The 21,017-nt window shown below is 33.5% G+C and overlaps 1 protein-coding gene across 3 annotated transcripts in view; it reads right to left on the bottom strand.

The window, feature by feature from the left end:
- Nucleotides 1-21,017, bottom strand: part of EPHA3 (EPH receptor A3) — a 355,677-nt gene that overhangs the window by 323,126 nt on the left and 11,534 nt on the right. For all 3 annotated transcript variants that reach the window (XM_023238873.2, XM_011285988.4, XM_045036779.1), the window contains exon 2: nucleotides 13,208-13,272. In XM_023238873.2, the coding sequence (XP_023094641.1) occupies nucleotides 13,208-13,272 (65 nt within the window). The remainder of the gene's footprint in view (nucleotides 1-13,207; nucleotides 13,273-21,017) is intronic.

The raw sequence follows: 21,017 nt of genomic DNA, 5'->3' as shown, positions 1-21,017 counted from the left end.
TAAAATGTTAAAAAGAAACTATTAAAAAGAACAGATCACCTCTCTCCTTTTAAATTCATTTAATTTCTATCCTTTAAGTTTCATAAAACCAAACTACTCTATTTTCAGGGAAATCCTTTAACATTGATCTAGGATACTGATTCTCAAAGTGTGGTCCTTGGACTGGCATCATGAGCAATGCAGTCTGTAACTATAGAGGTGGTCCCTGTAGTTGATCCAGAGGCACTTGAAAATCCAAGAAATTTTCACCTAAGGGAAACTAAGATACACATAAGTCATCATTAATCACCCATAATATCAGAAATTATCTTTGAATCCTTCATCTTCTTTCTGCCTATGTCCAGGTGGCATCTTTTCTTATAAAACAGACATTGAGCCAGTATCCATCACCTCCTTTCTGTGCCCTGCTAGGTATCTTTCTCAGATGACCCTAGAAACCAACTCTTCTTTGTACCTCTAGTGCCCCGAGTAAACTTCCTCATTCTAAGACTGCCTAACAATTTTCTATTAAGAGAATCTAAACCCTTTGGCATGCTATATGAGCTCTTCATAATACATAATACATAATACATAATATTTTTCCTTTACACATTATCACCTTACTCTCTCTATAGCTTACTTCCAGATGACATGGGCTGTTTTTTTGATCAACATACAATGCTGTTTTATAGTCTGTGCTTCACGTGTGTGTGTTGCCCAGTCACATATACCTGGTAAATTCTTGTTGATCTTTAAAGCTTAAAAACACCTTCAAAATAATTTTCCTTGACTCATGCCAAGCAGAACTGATGACACATACGGTGTGATATTGTACCTACTATGTATCTCATTGATGATTTTCTTTGTATTGTAATTGCCAGTTCATGGACTGGTGTCTTGCACCAAACTTTAAGCTTTGCCAAGAAATATCTTCCTTACTTCTCTTAAAACAGGCAGTAGAGAGGTGGGGTGATATATGCAGTGTAAGGAGTCTGACCAATTTCCATTTCTGACACAATTATTGGGTGTCTGATCTTGTTTGAGTTATTTAAATTCTTTGGGACTTCTTTATTCTTCTATAAAGTGAAAGTAAAATTTCATATGATTGTTGTAACAATTAAATGAGTTGATATATGGAAAGCAGGCTAACAGAATATAGAACATTGTAGAAATATTAGCTATTGGTAATGATTTCATCCCCATTCCATATGATAGTGCTTAGCAGACAGTAGCGATCAAGCAGTTATTAAACAACATGATGAATAAATGTCAATATACTAAAGATTTTACAAACTCCTTTTATACTGTATAAACTATTGAGAATTCAAAAATTCTGGAAACTGAGAACATCCCATATATTTTCCTTTCTGAAACAATGCTACCACCTTTAGTTTTCCCCCCAAAATGTTTACCACTACTGGGATTTTTTTTTAATTGGGGTAATTTATTTCGGAAGAGAAAAAGTAGTTATTTTAGTAGTTTAATAACCAATTTATGGTAAATTTCACTACAAAATATTTCTTGGATTATAAAACTCCTGGGTCAATTTTTATATTTTAGATTCCAAATTTTGTTCAAGAACTAACTTGTTGATCTAATTTTTACTCATCAAACCATTTGGAAAGCTACATGAGAGTGCCATATATTTTTATAAAAAGTATACAATAAAAATTGTATACAACTAAATTGTATACAACTAAAAATTACTATTTTAGTAATGCAGAATACAAAAAAAATAAAGTTAACCATTTAGAAACATTTTAAAGCTTGAAGATGATTTACTGGCTAGAAGATAACATATCTACCCTTTGTTTTAAAACTAGTCACATTAAGATTATGTACTAACTTTTTTTAATATCTCAAAACATTCATTGGTTCTTATGAAAACTGAAATTATAGGAGATTTGCTTTGGTTATAAGCTAACAATTAAAAACACCCTTTCAATGCAAGTAAATTCAGATTCATATTTGAATCAAAACTAAAATCAATTTCTAGTTGTCAGAGAATAGGTTAAAAATCCTTAGTCATTCATTGGCATCTCAGTTCCTGGATCATATATCCAGCTATGATTTGGGGAGGGGGGGACATGTATACAGGAACAGAGAGCTAATAATAGTCCTATGCAACCCAATTTTCCTCTTGGTCTTATGAAAGATCAGCATTTTTCAGCTGCTGAGAAAAGTAGCTCTATGTTGAGTGACGTATCCCAAGATGTGGTGATTATTTAGGGTGCTGTAAGACACTCAGACAAAATAGTTCTGAAATTTTATGGTTTCCAATCTGCTAAGTAGTAAACCATGGAATTCGAAATCTTCATTGGTACTATCCAGAGTAAGACAGAGGAGAATAATGAAAAAAGCATGAATTCAGACCCAGAAAGCAATGAGATGACCTTGGTCAAGTCACTAACACTCCCAGAGGTGGAGCTGCTTGTCAACATTCACTGGAGAATTGTACTAGATGGTTTCTAAAGCCATTACTACCTCTAAAATTGATTAGCAACTTGAATATATTCTACTGCTCCAAATAAGATTAAATTTTGCTACCCTTAATAATAAGTGCAGCAGCCCTATTAATAAACATTTTCACAAAATTCCACAGAGTTCTTTTCTTGTGGCTTATGATGACGTTGTTTATTGCCTTTCCAACACTCATGAAGACAGCGAAATTGAAGTCAAAGCAATATCATTAATTCTACATAAAAAATGGCCACCTATCACATGCATCCAACATTAAGGGTACAAATGACAAATGGATCTAGGGAAATTCTGAGCAAGAAGAGTTTACAAGACTGATTCATACCACTCAGAAGCTTTAATCCCTACTGAAGACTTTGAGTAAATCCATAAAGTTTATGACTACCAGCTTTCTTGGGATTTCATGGCATGGAATAAACATCCAAGTGCAGGCTGGGAGTTAAAGTTCTTTAAAACCACCACATTGCATCTCTTCCCTCTTCCTGCACTGGCTGAATCTCTCTAGTTACTGAGTCTATAGTTTTGTGACTTCACATTGAGAAGGGAAGTCACCATTTACATTTTTCTAAAGTTTAACTTATCGTTAACCTCAGGTGCCCCCAAAATACATAGACTGATATCGTCACAGGGAAGAGAAATTTAATTACTCTTACCATTAGCGTATCTTATGCTCTCCCTTTTTCTTCCTTTGCTTTGTCTTCCTTAGTTTACTAGATAATGTTCATTTCTACTGAGTCCTCCAAAGGTTTTACAACTCGATTCTCCAAATTTGGCTTCTCTTTGTTTTATGCTTTTATTATAAAAATAATTCACTAATAAAAATTTATTTCTTATAATATCCTTTCTTGGAGTGTTAGTACAATAGTAAAAATTCAACCTTATGCCAAATCACTAAGCTATATAACCAAACACATATAAGCAGATACTAGGTTCCTAATCAACCTACCATGGGAACTTTCACAGTGCTTTTCTGGGTTTTTTTTGACTCTTCTATGTTCTTCAATTAAAACATCCTCCATAATCATGTGATTAAAATGTTGCCTTTGAATGCTGTATAATGTCTTTAGTGTGGCACATAAAATCCACTATAAGCTGATCCCTGTCACTTTCTAGGAACATCCCACAGTCGTTCCCTAGACAACCTTAAATTCTAGTAACTCTTCGAGGGGATTTTCATATTCCTTATTGCAATTTCCCTATCACTTAATTCATGACTTTTTCTAGTCTTTAGGTTTTAATGTCATCTCTTTTATCATGAGCAATGGATGCCAGATGTATAAACACTATATATATGCAATTCAAAAAATGAATCCCATGATTATATGAGAGAAATATGATGATTCTAAAATGAATCCTTGTTACAAACTGCAAAGAATAAATTCACCGAGTTGCTGGTAAAATACCTGTATTCTCTTGCTATATGGTTTTTGTCAAATCCTAAATTAAAAACATCCAGAGCTATATTAATCTTGAATCCTGAACAGTGCTGTATTAATTAAGAGGCTGGAATGAACTACAGCAAAGCATCAAGCAGCAACTAAATATCTTCATAAGTAATGCTGGCCTCATTATAGCAGATAATGATTTTCTAGTACAGTGATTCCCAAACTTGAGTAGCATCACAATCACACAGAGGGTCTGTGAAAAGCAGATTCCTGGGTCCCAACACTCAGGATTTCTAATGAAATAGGTCTTGTTCTGTACCAAGGATTTTCCATTTCTAACAACTACTGTATATAAATTTTACACTAAGGATTTCAATCTATATATTTTTAATTATTATATTATGTAGTTTTATATATAACATATATATACATATATATACATATATACACACACACACACACACACACACACACACACACACACATACATCTCTCAAACTACATTGTTAACAGATGAATGAAAATAACTTGTAAATGTAGGCTACTCAGAAAACTCAATACACTAGCCCCCTTGATATTTCTCTTCATACGTTTCATGGAAAGGGAATAAATGATTTAAGCAACCTCTAAGAAACTAGTATGGTTTTTATTCATTAACATTGGCATTATTATCAGGAAAAAATGGTAATCAATGGTCTACTTAGGTTGCAGAAATAGTTAAGTGTCTTGTATTGTAAATAGTATAACCTTTAAATGTGCTCAGGTCCAATAGCTATCATTTGCAATACAAGACGTATTTAAAAAGTGTTTCATGCTATATTTCTTTCCAGAGCAAACATTTCTTTTTTTTAATCTTTCAAAAATAATTAACTACGAGGCAGTAATAAACCTAAGTATCAACATCATTAACCCATGGGATTTAAAAAGAAGGATAGAAATAAGTAAGTATAACTTTGGGCAAATTACTAATTTTTATAAATTTCTATCAAAATTCTTGACTTATGCTTAATGGAACAACAGAACTGAAACTCTTCCATTGAGGTACATATGTTGTTTTTATATCTTATATTCAAATGAAAATTTAGAAGCTTGAAAGCAGTGTTTAAGTATACTCTTTAAAATAGTATAGGAACTGGATATTTCTTAGCAATAAAAATACTGATATTCAGTCTGCTGTATACTATTTACATATTTCAGCAAATTTAATACACAATAAGTTGAATGAACATAGAAAATAACTTGAATGAACATAGAAATACATAATATTAGCGATGGAAAATTGGTTTCTATTTTCTTAAAGCACTGATAAAAATTCCATTAAAACAAATAGAAGGTAACATAATTATTATAAATTGAATGGTGCTAGAATAAGTTCTATCTTTGCTGATTTCTACCACTTACCCATATTTTCCCTTCTACTTTGGTGCATTTTGTTTCAAGAAAAGGTTAGAAAAAAAAAAACTGTAAAACTTTGCCATGTTTTTCTAATTTAATCAGACATCCTTCCTCGAAGGGTCAGCACAATAGGTGAGAGTGACATATTTAAAGTATGTAGTATTGTTCATTGTAGGCAACAAAAATTCAAATGACCCAGAATCACATATCACATGTGTCAAAAATTTGATTTTCCTGGATTGACTACTCAGCATATGAAGCAGAATTTAGACTGTGATTCACAAAGGTGGAATCCCAGGTGGTTATTGTTGACACCTAGTTGTCAAAATAGTCTTCCTGCATTTTAGATACCATTCACAAAGTGAAAGCTAGAAATCCAGTAGGTAAGACTTAGAATCCAGACTTCACACACAGCAATAATTCCACTACGGAAGGCAAATTACACTAAACTGGAAAACAGAAAAGCAATGAATCGTTCAGAGAGTATTTTTATAATTTCCACTCCTCTGTATGATTCATTCAATTCTAAACATGTCTATGTTTAGTTAAATGGAATTCATCTGCAGGATTCTGGATTTTTACCCTTAAACAACAATCAAGATAAATTTCAATATAGAGCTGTCTTTGGCTAGTTTTCTTTTCAGTTAACTTCCAACTCAAAGGCTGACAGTATTTTCTAAATATAGTTAACTAAATAGACCTGCTAGTACAAAAAACAGCATAATATTGTATGCAATATAAACATATATATATCTATATATATTTATAGTACATAAGGTGTGTTCATATAGGTATAATTTTACTTACATTTATGCCATTAAAAAGGAAGTGGAAGCATTAATAGATACCATTTAAAATAACCGATTGGAAATAACCTTTTTTTTTTAACAAATACATAATCAATGTTAACTTAGTTATCCTTCCTTGTTTTGGAAAGCTTTCATTATTCATTTGTTCAGGCAATTTTAATTTATAGACAACTAACCCAGGAACTCAAAATGTGAAGAAAAGGGGAAATTTCATGATGGAAATCAGTTTCAGAGTTTTCACCTTCATGGCTGAAACAAGTATCAATGAAATATTTGCATTAATGTAGAATTGCAAGCTGTGGACAAACAACATAGAAAAAACCAGATTAACTTAACAGTCTGATATGCTAGTCTGGGGGTATCTGGCAGGTAGGGGGAGGGGTGTCAGGAGAGTGACATGTAAAACAGTCAGAAGTACTCCCTGAAGGAGAAATAATAAAATTTTGAGGAAATTCTAATCACTTAAAAATTTAAAATAATTGGACCCATTCACCCACATTTTGACTCTTTCAATTCAAAATATAGTGTCAAGATTGTATCCAAACTTTAGACTGCACAAGCTTCAATGGTATAACAATCATGTAATATCAAAGGCAATATTTGGGGCTCTTAACTGAATAGAAATGTCAGGAAATACTATCAATTTTCCTTCTCCCAAATCCAAATCCAAGATATCACATATAGTCTGAGATTTAAGATTAGAAGGTGAAATCATAAAACTTACTTAGGAATAAGAAGTGATACTTGTATAGTTCTTTCACATGCATTATCATATGTATTTTTTCATAGATGGATACACAGAAATACCTTATTTGCTCAACTATCATTTACTCCAAAGTGCTGTGACATAGAAATTATTGTTATTCTTTTTTTAAGAGTGAGGACAAATGTTAATGGAGGTTAATTGTCCTACATTAGATCACACAGCAATAAATGGCAAGGCCAGATTTCAAATACAAGTGTCTGATTCTAAACAATGTGCTCATTCTATTTGACCACTCTGCATATTTTCTTTGACATCATACTGAAACACTAAAAAAAGACAACCTGGGGAAGTCCAAATAACAAGATACAATTAACAAAATAACATAATTATAATTATGCATTGCCTAGTCTTCATTTAGAAATTAAGATATTTAAACTTTTATTTATTTACGAGAGAGAGAGAGAGAGAGAGAGAGAGAGAGAGAGAGAGAGAGAGAGCAGGCATGCAAGCAGGGGAGAGGGACAAAGGGAGGGAGAGAAAGAATCTCAAGCAGGCTCCACACTCGGCACAGAGCCCAATGTGGAGCTCAATCCTAGGACCCTGGGATCATGACCTGAGCCAAAATCAAGAGTTAGATGCTCATGCAACTGAGCCACCAGGTGCCCCTAGATATTAAGATATTTAATCGGGAAATTAAACATTGTATTCTATCAGAATGCCTTTACTTTGAAAGTATGAGAAGTACTAACAAAAGTGACTTAAACAAAGAAAATTCTTTCACACAAACCAGGGTTGTGTCAGGGCTCCTGGCCAATTTCTCTAGGGTTCACTGGGTTCCACTTTTCTGGTCATAAGGAAAGCACAACTGCTCTACACAGGGACACTGCGCCTTCACAGGGCAAGCCTAGGGGCACAAAGTACTTAGCCTCTCCTCATTTCTTTTCATCAGGAGGAAAACTTCCCCAGAAGTCAGTAGAATTCTGCTCCAGCCTCATTGGCTTTACTTACTCTTGCCTAAACCAATCACTGACAAAATTACTGTAATTATCATGATTAGCTCTCAGATGTTCTTTCCACAAAGTGGCAGAGAGGCCATTTTCCAAGAACACATCAGAAGGTGAAAAACTAAACAATATGGGTGTTCCATTCTCAAGAAAAAGCCGGGAAACAGATGGCAGGTGGGCAACCAACAGGGTTTCTTTGCCAAAAGACCATTTTGTTTTTGCTTTGTTGTTGTTGTTTAATTTACGTCCATTACCACAGGTAAGGCACCAACAAATGGCTAAGGAAATCTTTAAGGAAAAAAAAAATCTAAAGAAGTTGAGAAAAGGGGGAAGGTAGAAAATAAAAATTCACATTTGCTAATTTTGAGACTTCTTTCTATCATCGACAAATATACATGGATCACTCATTTCAGACTCTGCTTTTTCTATACTTCCCCTTATTTGAGTCTGTAATTAAGTGAATTGAGGCTCTAAATTCCTTTGTACTACTTAGTAAGCACATCAATACCATCATAATTGTAACTGAAAATTATACAGCTTTAACTCCCTCTGATCCCTCTTCTATAATGATATATATACTAAGGAAAGCTTATACGATAGATTGGCATTATCAATCAATCAAACAATTTAAATAACGGTCATATTTAAGCAAAATACTTTTTCAAAGTTGTAATCCAAAAATATACATGGGTTTTACATGTGTTGATTGTCCTCTAATCAAAGAATATTTTTTTAAGTATGGTTATTTTTGAGAGACAGAGAGAGAGAGAGAGAGAGAGAGAGAGAGAGAGAGAGAGAGAGAGAGAGGGAGCAGGGGAGGGGCAGAGAGAGAGGAAGAGAATCCTAAGCAGGCTCCAAGCCCAGCACAGAGCCTGATGTGGAGATTGATCTCAGGAACCACAAGATCATGACCTGGGCTGATATAAGAGTCAAAGGCTTAATCAACTGAGCCACCCAGGCACCCCTCTAAATCAAAGAATATTTAAACTACTGATTATTTAATAAAATTTCAGAATATAATTATACCCAAGATTCATATATTATAACTCACAGTTTATAAGGAAGAGAAGGTAATTGTTATATCTGCTTTACTAAGGTGAACAAACTTAGTGCCAAAAATTAAACTCTTATTAAAAAATAAATTTTGAGCAATGGGTGTTGTATGTAAGCGATGAATCATGGGAATCTACCCCCAAAACCAAGAGCACACTATACACACTGTATGTTAGCCAATTTGACAATAAATTATATTTTGAAAAATTAAAAAAAATATGTTAATAACACCCTGATAATTTCAGTTTACAAATTTTAAGTATTATTTTCAAGAATTTAATATAGAGAAAACCAAAGTCTCATTAAATTTTCTCCCAGACACTCATTTAGAGAATTTTTTCTAGGCCTAATGGTATAGTACCATACTTTCTTACCTCTAAGATTTGAAGCACCATTTAAAAATAGAGGAAATACTCCTCCCAAGAAAATTATATAGGTTAATTGTAAGTTTTTATGCATGAATATATCTCTGGGGAAAAGGGAGAACAGAAATAGGAAAGAAGATACATCAATGAATAAGCCACCCTTGGGCCTTTCCCTCAAATATATTAATTTTATATAGCTCTGGTAACATAATCATTTTTTTTTTAATTTGTACTTTAAAAGATTTTGAATTTAGGTGAGAACAGGGCTGAGATTTAGAGAAGTTGCCAGCAGTGTCCTAGCATCTTTTTGGTGACCACAGCTCCTGATGGAGCACCATTATTCATCCCTTAAGAAAGGGTTTCTCAACAAGGGAACACCAGATCATTCTTTGCTGTGAGAGACCTCCCTGCTCATTTTAGTTTAGAAAGCACCCTTGACCTTCCACACTAGATGCCAGCAGTGTCCTGCCTTCCCAGTTGTGACAACAACATCTCCAGATATTTCCAAATATCTCCATGGGGCAAAATAAACACTGCCTCCTTTCCAACCCACCTCCCCCATTACACTGAAAACCATTGCCCTAAATCAAAAAAGTAGGATTTTCTCGGGTATTTCCAAAAACATGGATGGACCTTGAGTGCATTATGCTAAGTGAAATAAGCCAGACAGAGAAAGACAAATATTGCATGATATCACTATTTTGTGGAATTAAAAAAAATACACATAGAAACAGAAGAAAAGTGGGTGCCAGGGGCTAGAGGTAGGAGATATAGGGAGAAGCAGGTAAAAGAGTACAAACTTTCACTGTAAGATAAGTTCTGGGGATCTCACGTAAAACATGATGAAAATAGTTGAGAACACTTATTGAATAATTGAAATATACTAAGAGAGTAGAATTTAAGTGTTCTCTCTCTCTCTTACACACACACAAAGCAGGATTTTCAGTGATTCAACATGTTATGACGTTACAAATTTTTTCTCTGAAGTTTACATTCATATTTTAGCTAACCTAAAAACATATGTACTGCTTTTATTAGGGTTAATCAATCAAAACAATAACAAGTTCAATTTTTTTCCAGTTATTACATGTCACTTTATATGGAAAATCTGGAGCAAAGAAATCACAATACTTTTAACTATCTACTTTCCTTTAAAAACAAATACAGAATTAATATATTTTTGTCATATTGATAATGGCAATGATTAGGCAATAAAAATAATTAATTTAGTCTAAAAGCACAAACAACTGTAAAAGCAAGGATGTTAACTCCCAAATCTTAATTTACTATGCAGCACTTTTACTCAAGAAATTCATCAGTTTCCCAGAAAGAAATGAATATTAATCTAACATTTTCCAAATTAGTGCTACTTATTTTTTCATGGACATTATGGTTAACATAATACAGGGATACAGTTTAAAGGAAAAACACACTACACAGCACCACGTCACATCTCTCCCTCTTTTTATTTTTTTGCTTTGAGGTCTTGGGGTATTATAAATACCATGACCTGTTGCAGAGATATTTTTTTTCCCTCCCTGCAAGTTTTAATGATAAATGTGGAAAGCTTGGCCAGCTGTTTTAGGCTAGTCAGTGCATCAGAAAAGGGGAAGGCAAGGCTGTAAGAAGATGCACCAGGAAAACAAAGAGGAGAAAGGCCCAGCTCCTGAGGGTGGCTCTCGGAGGCAATTGTAAGCCAAAGGAGAAACTGATAAAACCATAAGTGTTTGTAGACAAAAATGAGGTAGGAAATTGGGCAAGACGTGGGAAAGGCCAAGAGGTCTGTTATCCTAAGTAGTGATTTATTTTCCTTTTTCTTTTTTCTTTTCTTTTCTCTTTTCTTTTCTTCTCTTTTCTTTTCTTTCTTTTCTTTTTTCTTTTCCTTTTTTCTTTTTTCTTTTTTTCTTTTTTTCTTGTAAGTTTATTTAATCTTAAAAAACCATGAGATCATGACCTGAGCCAAAATCAAGACTCAGTCGCTTAACCGACTGAACCACCCAAGCGCCCCCCAAGTAGTACTTCTTAAATTTATTGTGCTCAACAACTACCTGGGGACCACATTAAGATGCAGACTCTGATTCAGAAAGTCTGGAGCAGGACCTGAGGGTCTGCATATCTAAGAATCTCTGGGGGATTGATATTGCTGGGTGGTGCATGTCCCACACCTTATGTAGTAGAGTTCTAGAACATTCCTCCCCACCCCCAACATATCTCTGGAAGTAGAAGTGCCAATTTTGTTTCATCGCAAAATCTGTAAGATTCACATGGTAAAATGAATTCATTTATACAGTATTCTCCCTAAATTCTTAATATATAGAAATATGTTTTCTTTACACCTTCTTTAAAGGAAAACATGAGATTGTTGCTTTGAAATATGAGTTAATTTCTTATTGACTTTTTTAGAGCATATATAAGTAGCTATTAGTAAAATGTCACTGTGATTTTTGCTTTTCATATATCCTTGGGTAGCATGTTTTTGTGGTAGATGCTCTGATGAAGTAATGAAAAAGTCAAATTTATAAAATCAGAATTAAAATTAGGCTTGATTTTAGGATGATTAATTTTAAATGAGTTTTCCAGCTCAATCCAGAATTTTGATTCACTCTTCAGAACTACCCAGGATGTTCTTTTATCCTAATCATTTGATTCCGTTTACACCTATGGGAAAACCAAATCCTGGCTTACTTCATACTCTCCCCTCCAAAGCAACTAACCAAGTCCTGATTATGTGATAGGTTTTGGCATTGTGTCAATGTCAAGGTGTACCAGGAAGAGAAGCAGATTCAAAGATGACAGATAGATGAAGTATCCCTGATGTAAAACATCCGCTGGTGAAGAAGAAGCTGGTAGTACCGTAAAAATCAGTATGTTTAGGCACAAAAATCTAAAGACTGAATACCAATACAAAGTGGAAGTAATTATAATCTCTTTGAAAAGAGGATGAGAGTAGGAGAAGAAATACACAAATTTGTTCCTCTCACAAGTATTTCAAAATAGCATTTTGCATTTTCCACAGTCTATACTTGGAAACAAGGCATATTTAGGTACTTATTACACAATTTTCTAAGAACAAGAATTTTCTAAATGTGTGTGATCTTTTTTTCTGAAAAACAAAAAGAAAGAAAAGAAAAGAAAAGAAAAGAAAAGAAAAGAAAAGAAAAGAAAAGAAAAGAAAAGAAAAGAAAGAGAAGGGAAGGGAAGGGAAGGGAAGGGAAGGGAAGAGAAGAGAAGAGAAGAGAAGAGAAAAGAAAAGAAAAGAAAAGAAAAGAAAAGAAAAGAAAAGAAAAGAAAAGAAAAGAAAAGAAAAGAAAAGAAAAGAAAAGAAAAGCAGTATCCTCACACAAAGTCTTATCAGAAACATTTGGGTCACAAACATACCGTACACTTGAACGATCTTTGTCTCACTGGCAAAATACTAAAGGTATGTGAAGAGTTTAAAATTTAAAAGTAGCCAAATTTTTTTTCTAAAAAAATTCCCCAGTCTTAAGCTGATGCAAACATGATGCAGACATTTTAAGCAAAGACATTAAGGCAATGTGAAGAAATTAAGAAATAAGGACAAATAAACAGACAAATCAAAGGTTCATATAGTTGACAAACAGATCCTCCTTGGAACAGTCACCAAGGTGGCTTTTAAGGCTACACCTCTGCAGTTCTCCAAATACACGCTTTATACATTACTTGAAATTTGAAATGTCTTCTCAATTCACCTATTCTGATCACATCACACAAAAAAATTTTAGATGATCACCTTTAGATCTTCTACATAATGCCAGTCATAATTAGAAGGCTTAATTAGCACCATCAAGCAATTGGTAAATTCAGAAGAAACAAATAAAACTTCAAAATTTTCAGTAGTTCCATTGTACACGAATATCAGGCTGTCTTAGTCCATGTATTGAATCTACTGATAAAATTAACTTGTCACCAGAAGTACAGGAGTTCCTTTCAGAGAACATACCAATAATTCCTTCTATTCTTTAAGAGACAACGCACAGAATGATATTCCCTTTCAATAGTTTACCAAACTCACCCCATGTGATGGATAAGAGATCCAGCCCAGCTCCCCTTGAATTGTTTTTGAATCCAGTAGATTGACTAAAAAAACACAAAAAACACAAATATACAAATATAGTTAAGAGAAATAAGTTATTTCTATTTGCCTCTGTCAAGTTAAAGTTGTCTGTTGTTATTGATAATAACAATATTAACATGTTCAAAACACATGACTTTCTTTCTGATATAGGAATATGAGAGAAAAAGAAGAAAATGGCAAAATAAAAGCAATCATAGGGAAAGTCAAGGAATCAGATTTCTCTGGCTTTTTTTAACTGTCTTGTTTATAAAGGTAGATCAATGTTCAAAATATTGATAATAATTTTTGACAAAATAATTACAGGTTTAAAGGAGAAATAGCAAAAATGCAAAGCAGGAACATTAATGCTAACATGGTATCAAAATAACTTCAAAGACCATTAATTTTGACAAATTTACATATGACTTCACTATGAACAAATTTCTTAAATATGCTCCCATGATGAATCAATACCAGTTTGTGTCTGATACGACATCTTTATATTGCCTCCGTCCAATATGAAGCAGAGGATTCTATCATGTGTATTTTCTAATACCATACAAATTGTCTACCTCTGTGTAACAAACAAAATGCTTAACTAATAATTTCAGGAGAAGCCAAAACAATACTATGTTTTATAACACTGCCTGGAATAAGCTCTAGTTATTTAGACAAAGTACTGTTACCCAAAGGCTTTAATGATTTTATTCAGAACTTTGCACTAGTTATTAAAAAGTCTGATGAATAATAAGATTAATAATAACATTAATGCGGTTGCATTTTGAATATATTATTAAAAGAAAGGCAAATCTTTTCTTTCTAACACAGAGGGCATTAATTTGTAATGGACTAGAAATTAAAATATAAAAAGATACTTCAAGTCTAATTAATAACGAAAGGCTCACTTTGTTGATCTATTAAACAATGGAAACTAATGCTTTCACCTCATCCTTCTTCTAAATCAGAAAGCAATCCCACAAGTGACTAAGGGAAGATGTGGAGGAAATTTACACAAAATAGCCATGTATTATTAGAGCCACTGAATCACTAAATACAATCAGAAATCATTTTTAGGTTCCATATACACATGAATCAAAACATGAAAGTAGTACATGGCACTGCACGACAGGTCCACGTGTTGTCAATAAAGTATTTCCTTATACACAAAAAATACTACCATTTAATCACTCCAGATAGGAAACATTTAATCTTATAAAACGTTAAAGAAATAATATATTTGACAGATATTATAATTCTGAATTTTCAAGCCCTGCTTTTTTAAAGGAGGATATTTGGTTATCTAGATGAGTATTAAAAAATCGTCCTGATTATTAAGTTAGAAGACATAAAATTCTCAAAGTTAGAATCTCTAAGTTTTGCGCAAGTGCAAGAAAAACGCATAAACTTAATTACACTAGAAATCCTTAAAGATTTTTTTCTCTCAATAAATTAATCCCAATGAGAAGTAATTATATTTAGATAAGAGAAGACAGTTGCTGCATGGATTACATAGTGCAACTTCCATAATGGTATTATTTCCCAGGATATCAGTTTGGAAATGAACAGTATGCTTAATTATACTGAAATTATCTGTCAAAAATGATTTTTAAAAATGCTTTACTGATTAATCAGTGTTATACGCAATATTTCAGATTAATCAATGTTAGAAAATGTTTGAAAATATAAGAATACATTTTCACCTTCAGATTAAAGTATTTTACCAACGTTCATTCTGATAAAGATATGTTCTACTCACAAAGTCTAGTTGGACAGCTCTATCAGACATCAGTTCATTTCTCTGAGTTTTACATATGATTTGCATAGAGTTTACAATACCAGCATTCATAAATCATTAGATCATATTTGCAATGCCTTGAGGGGTTTAAATGGTTCAATGTATTTGTGTGTGTGTGTGTGTGTAATAATTGAATATGTACTAACTGATGAATATGTGTCACTCAATATGTTAAGATAAATGGCTGACTTAATTTCAATATTAGTAACCAGAGGGAAGAAGTGTTTGAGGCAAAGAAAATATGATTGTTGTCTCCATTTAGTAAAATACTCATTGGAATGTAGGCTGTTAACTAAAGAACTAAATACCCTTAAGTTTTCTCTGATGATAATAAGGGAAGAATGGCTGGACCAGTCACATCAGCATTTGGTGTCTACTCAAAAGAGAATAGCAAAACCAAAGAGAATTGGATCACATTGCTGATTAAAATAAGTGTAATGGATTAATTAAATTTGTTGCATTTACCCAGAAATGGAATTTTTAGTGCACTCCATTTAGCATGAATGAGGAAAACACAATAGCATCATTACTCATGATTCTGATTCTGTTGTCTATCAAACATAATTGCATCTGCCCTGGTTATCTCACAATGTTTCTGTGATGATCAAATAATATAAATGTATTTAAAATCACCATGAGATTATAACGTGCTATACAGATTCAATGTTCGTGTAAAATTAATACCTTAACTAACAACCATACCATTTTGGCTTCTGAATTGTATTTATAACCGATCATGGATATATAACCTAATAGAAAAGAATAGTGACCTCAAAACACTTTTTAAAAGCATTTATTTTTGAGTTTATATGGTGTCTTTTGTTTATAGCCAAATCAGAAAAGCAGAATCTAAGAATACAGTCACTCTGTATTCTTAGTGAATAATTGCTAAACTGGGACTTCCCAGGATATAAGCTCAAGTCTCCTGTGATCTGTTGTGCAGCAATCTCAGTGCAGCATAATTGAAATAAGAAAAAGAGAAAGTTAATGGAATTTGAAAGTCAACGTGCTGTGAGTGATTTCTCTGGATCCATTGACTAAATCCAACATTGCAATATAGTATATAGAGCCTGACGCTGAATCGGGCAAGAACTTCCATTACTAACGTTTTTCTCTCCTAAAATAAAAGTAGATTTGGTCATAGCCTTTCAGGTGGTGCCACTATACAAATGTCAGAGCACATGGAAGAAGCAGAGAAAATTGTGATGTACGATTATATTCTAGTCTTTTGAGTTTTGATGATGATTTGCAACATGGAAGGTTTATTTCAACTGCTGAAAAAAATCCTGAGTCCATAATTATGAATTTTAACAACAACAAAAAAAGTTAGGAAGTTATTCTTAAACTCAGATGGGGAAGTGGCTTAATTCTTTAATAACTGCCTCATGCCAGATTATTTTTCAAAGATATAAACTGTTCCTTACCAGTTTTTATATTCTAAATGGTACGATCACCAAATATTTTTGTTTGGTAACAAGAAACACGTCCTTTCATTAATTTCAGAATATTTTCTATGCAAAGGTCCATATGGTATATGGACATATTTCTTAAATTAAAGCGATTTGAACTGGACACATTTTTTAAATCTTCTGACTCTGAGCTGAGATATAAATCGGTGCTTTTTGGAAAAACTGTATTTGGAAATAACTGACCAAAGTCTGGATGGATATGGTTCTGGGTTTCCTTCACATGCTTTACTCTATTCTTGCTCTTAATCAGACAATATTTTTTTGTAAATCTTATTTTAAATGTGAACGCGTTTCCATTCATGAAAACCATAAGGGAGTCCTTGCTCAAACTCATCGAGTTGGCTTTCGGGTGGTCACTAATTTGAGATTTGCTGAACAAAAAAGGAAGCATGGTCTCTGATGGGAATTAGAAGGGGTGGAATGGAGTACAGGAATGAGAACAACGTAAGAATAGAGAAAGTTGGCTCGAATTGGTGTCACTACTTCTATCAAGGAGGAACCCTTGCTGTCATCTGCCACTGATCTTTACTGTCACTTTTCCCACTCAGCTGGACTGTAGATTTAAGATGCACAGGAGTCTTGTTCTCTCTCCCTTTCCTATCCTTCATCATAACAGAGAGACAACCAAATGTTCGCTCCTTTTTCATTCGAATTAACAACGCTATAAAGAATCTTCTGTACCAGGAACTTATTCCTCCTTCCTTTCTTAATAATAATGCGGTAAGATGATTTTAAGGACTCAATTATTGAAATAAGTATTTTCAGTAAATATTACTTGTTAGGACGGATTAATTTTTTTAGCTATAAATTTCTGGAGTTTTCACTCTTAGAGAATCTTTAAAGAAGACTTTTTTCAAGGGCATTTCAAAGTTCTGATTCATGTGCCTATGTGTCCGCTTGGAAAGACTGAGAATTAAACATTCACATCTTGTAGATTAAGTGCTGCAAATATGTAGACAGTGCTAAAATAATATTTAAAATTAAATGACAATTTCTTACTGAAGTGGAAGACGTTTTCAATTATCTAATAACACATCACTATGCTTTGTAGTAACGCTATTTGCATTTTATGAAATGTTAGTTGCATTTTATGAAAATATTGAGCTATAAAAATTATCAAATAATTATTTCTGAGGGAACAGAGGACTTTAATGGCTAAAGAATTTCAGACTCTGACAATAATAAACATGTTTTCTTCTAAAACCTTCAGTTAAAGTGCCTTTAAAGCCATTTGCAAATAACTATAAAACCACTACAACAGAAAACAAACCCATCTCTTGACTATGTCTTGCATTTACTGAAGAAAAATGGCATTTCCTTTTCTGTTCACACCATCACTTTCATCGTCCCCAGCCACGTTTCTTGCGCACTACTTATCATTTTCATCACTTTCTGTTAGGATAGAAGGGGTTGCTTTGCTCTAGCTTACAGATAGCAGAGGGGTCCTTTAATCTGCTTACAGGTTGCACCTAAATGTTCACAAAGAGAAGAAGATGATAGAGAAAGTGATAAATTTTATTCTGGGTGTTGTCAATCTCGGCTGTAGGACTCTGGTCAACCATAACATGGAGTGAAGAAACCAAGATGTATGTTCTCACAGAAGCTCACCAAACCTCAGCTTTTCATTTTATTGGACATACCAGGATATGCCATTGAGAAGAAACTTAGAGAAGTCAAAGTTGGATTAATGTACTTATGTATTTCAACACTGACTTTATCTACTGTGATTATATACTCTTAAGAGCTCCCACAGGCTTCCTGTTTATATTTATTTCTACCTAAATATAATGAAAACAGTTGCAATAGATCGAGTTACTACTGTATTTCATTGACTAAAAATTGTAAGTTTTTTTAGATTACAAATGAAGTCACCTATAATTTATTATGTGCAGATAAATCTTCCTGTAAATTCTGTTAAGTTTAACAGGCATCTTGTGTCACAGAAATACTCATTTATGATCATTTCTCCATCAAGTTACCAGCTAAAATCATTATGTAAAAATTAAACAAAAAATTGTTGTGCGAGCAGTTCTGTGAAAAAAAATCTCTTTTGTCACATGGTATTTTAATGGCTTATTTATGTGATATAAGCAGATTTCTGGACAAGGTGGTGTACTATCAACTTACTCTTTCTTAATAGCTTTTCCTCCTGAGCAATAATCTTGGACTTACTTCTATACAGGTCCTAATTATACAAGAAACTGTAATGAGCTGCCTCATCTCAATCTTTGCCAGGGCCAGGGAGACCTCCTTGGATTCCAAACACACAGGCTTCCAGTAAGGTGTCTGTGTTTTAATGACTAGAGCTGTTCAAGGAACTAACAGAAACATAGACCAAAATTCTGCTTGAAACCTGGACACTTCAGTAATTGGAAATGCTGTGCTTTTTCTAGTGTGTTAAAACTTTCCTTTTTTTTTTCCTTCTTAATCTGAGAAGTTTGAAGGCCACTCTAATGTCATACTATCATGAAGGAAACAGCTATCAAACTATCATGAAGGAATGTAATCTTTTTTTTTTAAGTTTATTTATCTATTTTGAGAGAGACAGAGAGCATGTACCAGTGGGGAAGGGATAGAGAGAGAGGGAGGGAGAATCCCAAGTAGGCTCCACACTGTTACCATAGAGCCCCACACGGGATGCAAACCCACAAACCATGAAGCTGTGAGATCATGACCTGAGCTGAAGTTGGACACCCAACCCAACTGAGCCACCCAGGTGCCGCACGAGGGAATGTATTCTTACAACAAAATAATCCTTTCATATAAATGAGTGGTGATGTTCTACTCAGTGAAGTTTTAGTGAATTAACTACCTCAGATTTAATAACAGTGCCTCGAATAGCAGATCTCATTTGTTTCTGTGCATTGTCAACTAATATTATGAATCACTTAGACAAGGAAAATGTGTTTCCCAAAATGTGGAAGTTACTGTAAGTAAAACATTAATGATTACATTAACACTGTATTTTTTTCAACATATTTTGCTTTTTTAAAATATTCTGGAGATAGCATAACTTGTTGATTTCTAATTCAGAAAGACTTTTTCTGACAGATTAAAATGTGAAAAATGAAAATATAGTATGCAATTATAATATTATAAAAATAATCACTAAGGCAAATAGGTGCTCAAACTTTAGCATATACATTTTGCCTTCACACCATCAACTGAGGATGCCTTGGAATACATTTTTTTATTTTGTCATAAAATCTTGATTATCAGCACCTTCAACTACTAAAGGAAAGCTCTCTGTTCAGTCAGCATTTGACTGATGGCAATGAAAATGAAAGAGAATAAGCACGTTTGCCTATATCACAATTTCACTACAGCATTTCTTTCATTTTTATTTTTTTAATTTTTTTTTTTTGAGAGACAGAAAGACACAGAGAGATTGCAAGTGAGGGAGGAGCAGAGGGTGAGGGAAAGAGAGAATCCCAAGCACATTCCATGCCCAGAACGGAGCCCGACAGGCAGCTTAATCTCACGACCATGAGATCATGACCTGAGCCAAAATCAAGAGTCGGATGCTTAACCTACTGAGCCACCCAGGCGCCCCACTACAGCATTTATTTTAGAAATAAAGTATTCCTAGAATCCTTAGACAGAAGGATTCAAAATTTTAGCATAGAGAACAAAAAGTGCAGTGATGAAATTTAATTTCAATTTAAAAACATTCTCTGGACATCTTTATGCCACGAAACATTTTTTTTTTAATTTCAAAAGAAATCCATTGTAGAATAAATTGGTTTGAATTTCTGGAAAAGGAGAATCAGGATATAGCTTTGGCTTCATCGTATTCTAGAGGACAACCACATCTGGACTTTATGTAATACATCATGACTGATGTCTACAGATAAAGAGACACGTGCACACATAAACAAACTCTTCACCATATAAATATGGGTCTTTATAAAGGCCCACAGAGGGTCCAATGAGGCGTCACATGCTTATCAGTTTAATTCAAAACTTTCTATATAAGAAGCATGGCATCAAAGGAAAAAATCAAAGTATTAGTGCTGGCGACAGAAAACTTCTAAAGTATCACTGCAAAAGAAGGAAGAATTCAGAAAATCCTCAATGTGACTTTTCTTGGTAGTGTAGTCAATATGAATAGTATAAAAAGCTTCTATTTTGGAATGGTTCTTTTTTGATATGCAATCATGTTTGTTTCCATATACTCACACACAGGAGTATGCATGTAGTCATACAGAATTTACACTGAGCTCAGATGCATGCTTACTAAGAACAGCTATTTCTGAATGTTCAGTACTTTCAAAAGTGGTTTTTACTTTTATATATACTAGGCAAATTATTTTTAACGTATTCTAGATATAAGCAGTAAAAAATTGGGATTATAATCATGCTACCACATGACATGAGAAAAATCATTTATCCTCCTCCTCCTTGTTTTTAACTTACTATTAACTTTTATATTAAAAAAAATCTCCTCTATATCTCAGGTGCTCTTTTCTGGGAAGCTAACTGCACCCTCCTCTGAAGATTCATA

Source organism: Felis catus, chromosome C2, assembly GCF_018350175.1.
Source record: "Felis catus isolate Fca126 chromosome C2, F.catus_Fca126_mat1.0, whole genome shotgun sequence".
Lineage (NCBI taxonomy): Eukaryota > Metazoa > Chordata > Mammalia > Carnivora > Felidae > Felis > Felis catus.
The sequence above is the reverse complement of the archived record's forward strand: the minus strand, read 5'-3'. Positions and strand labels throughout refer to the sequence as shown.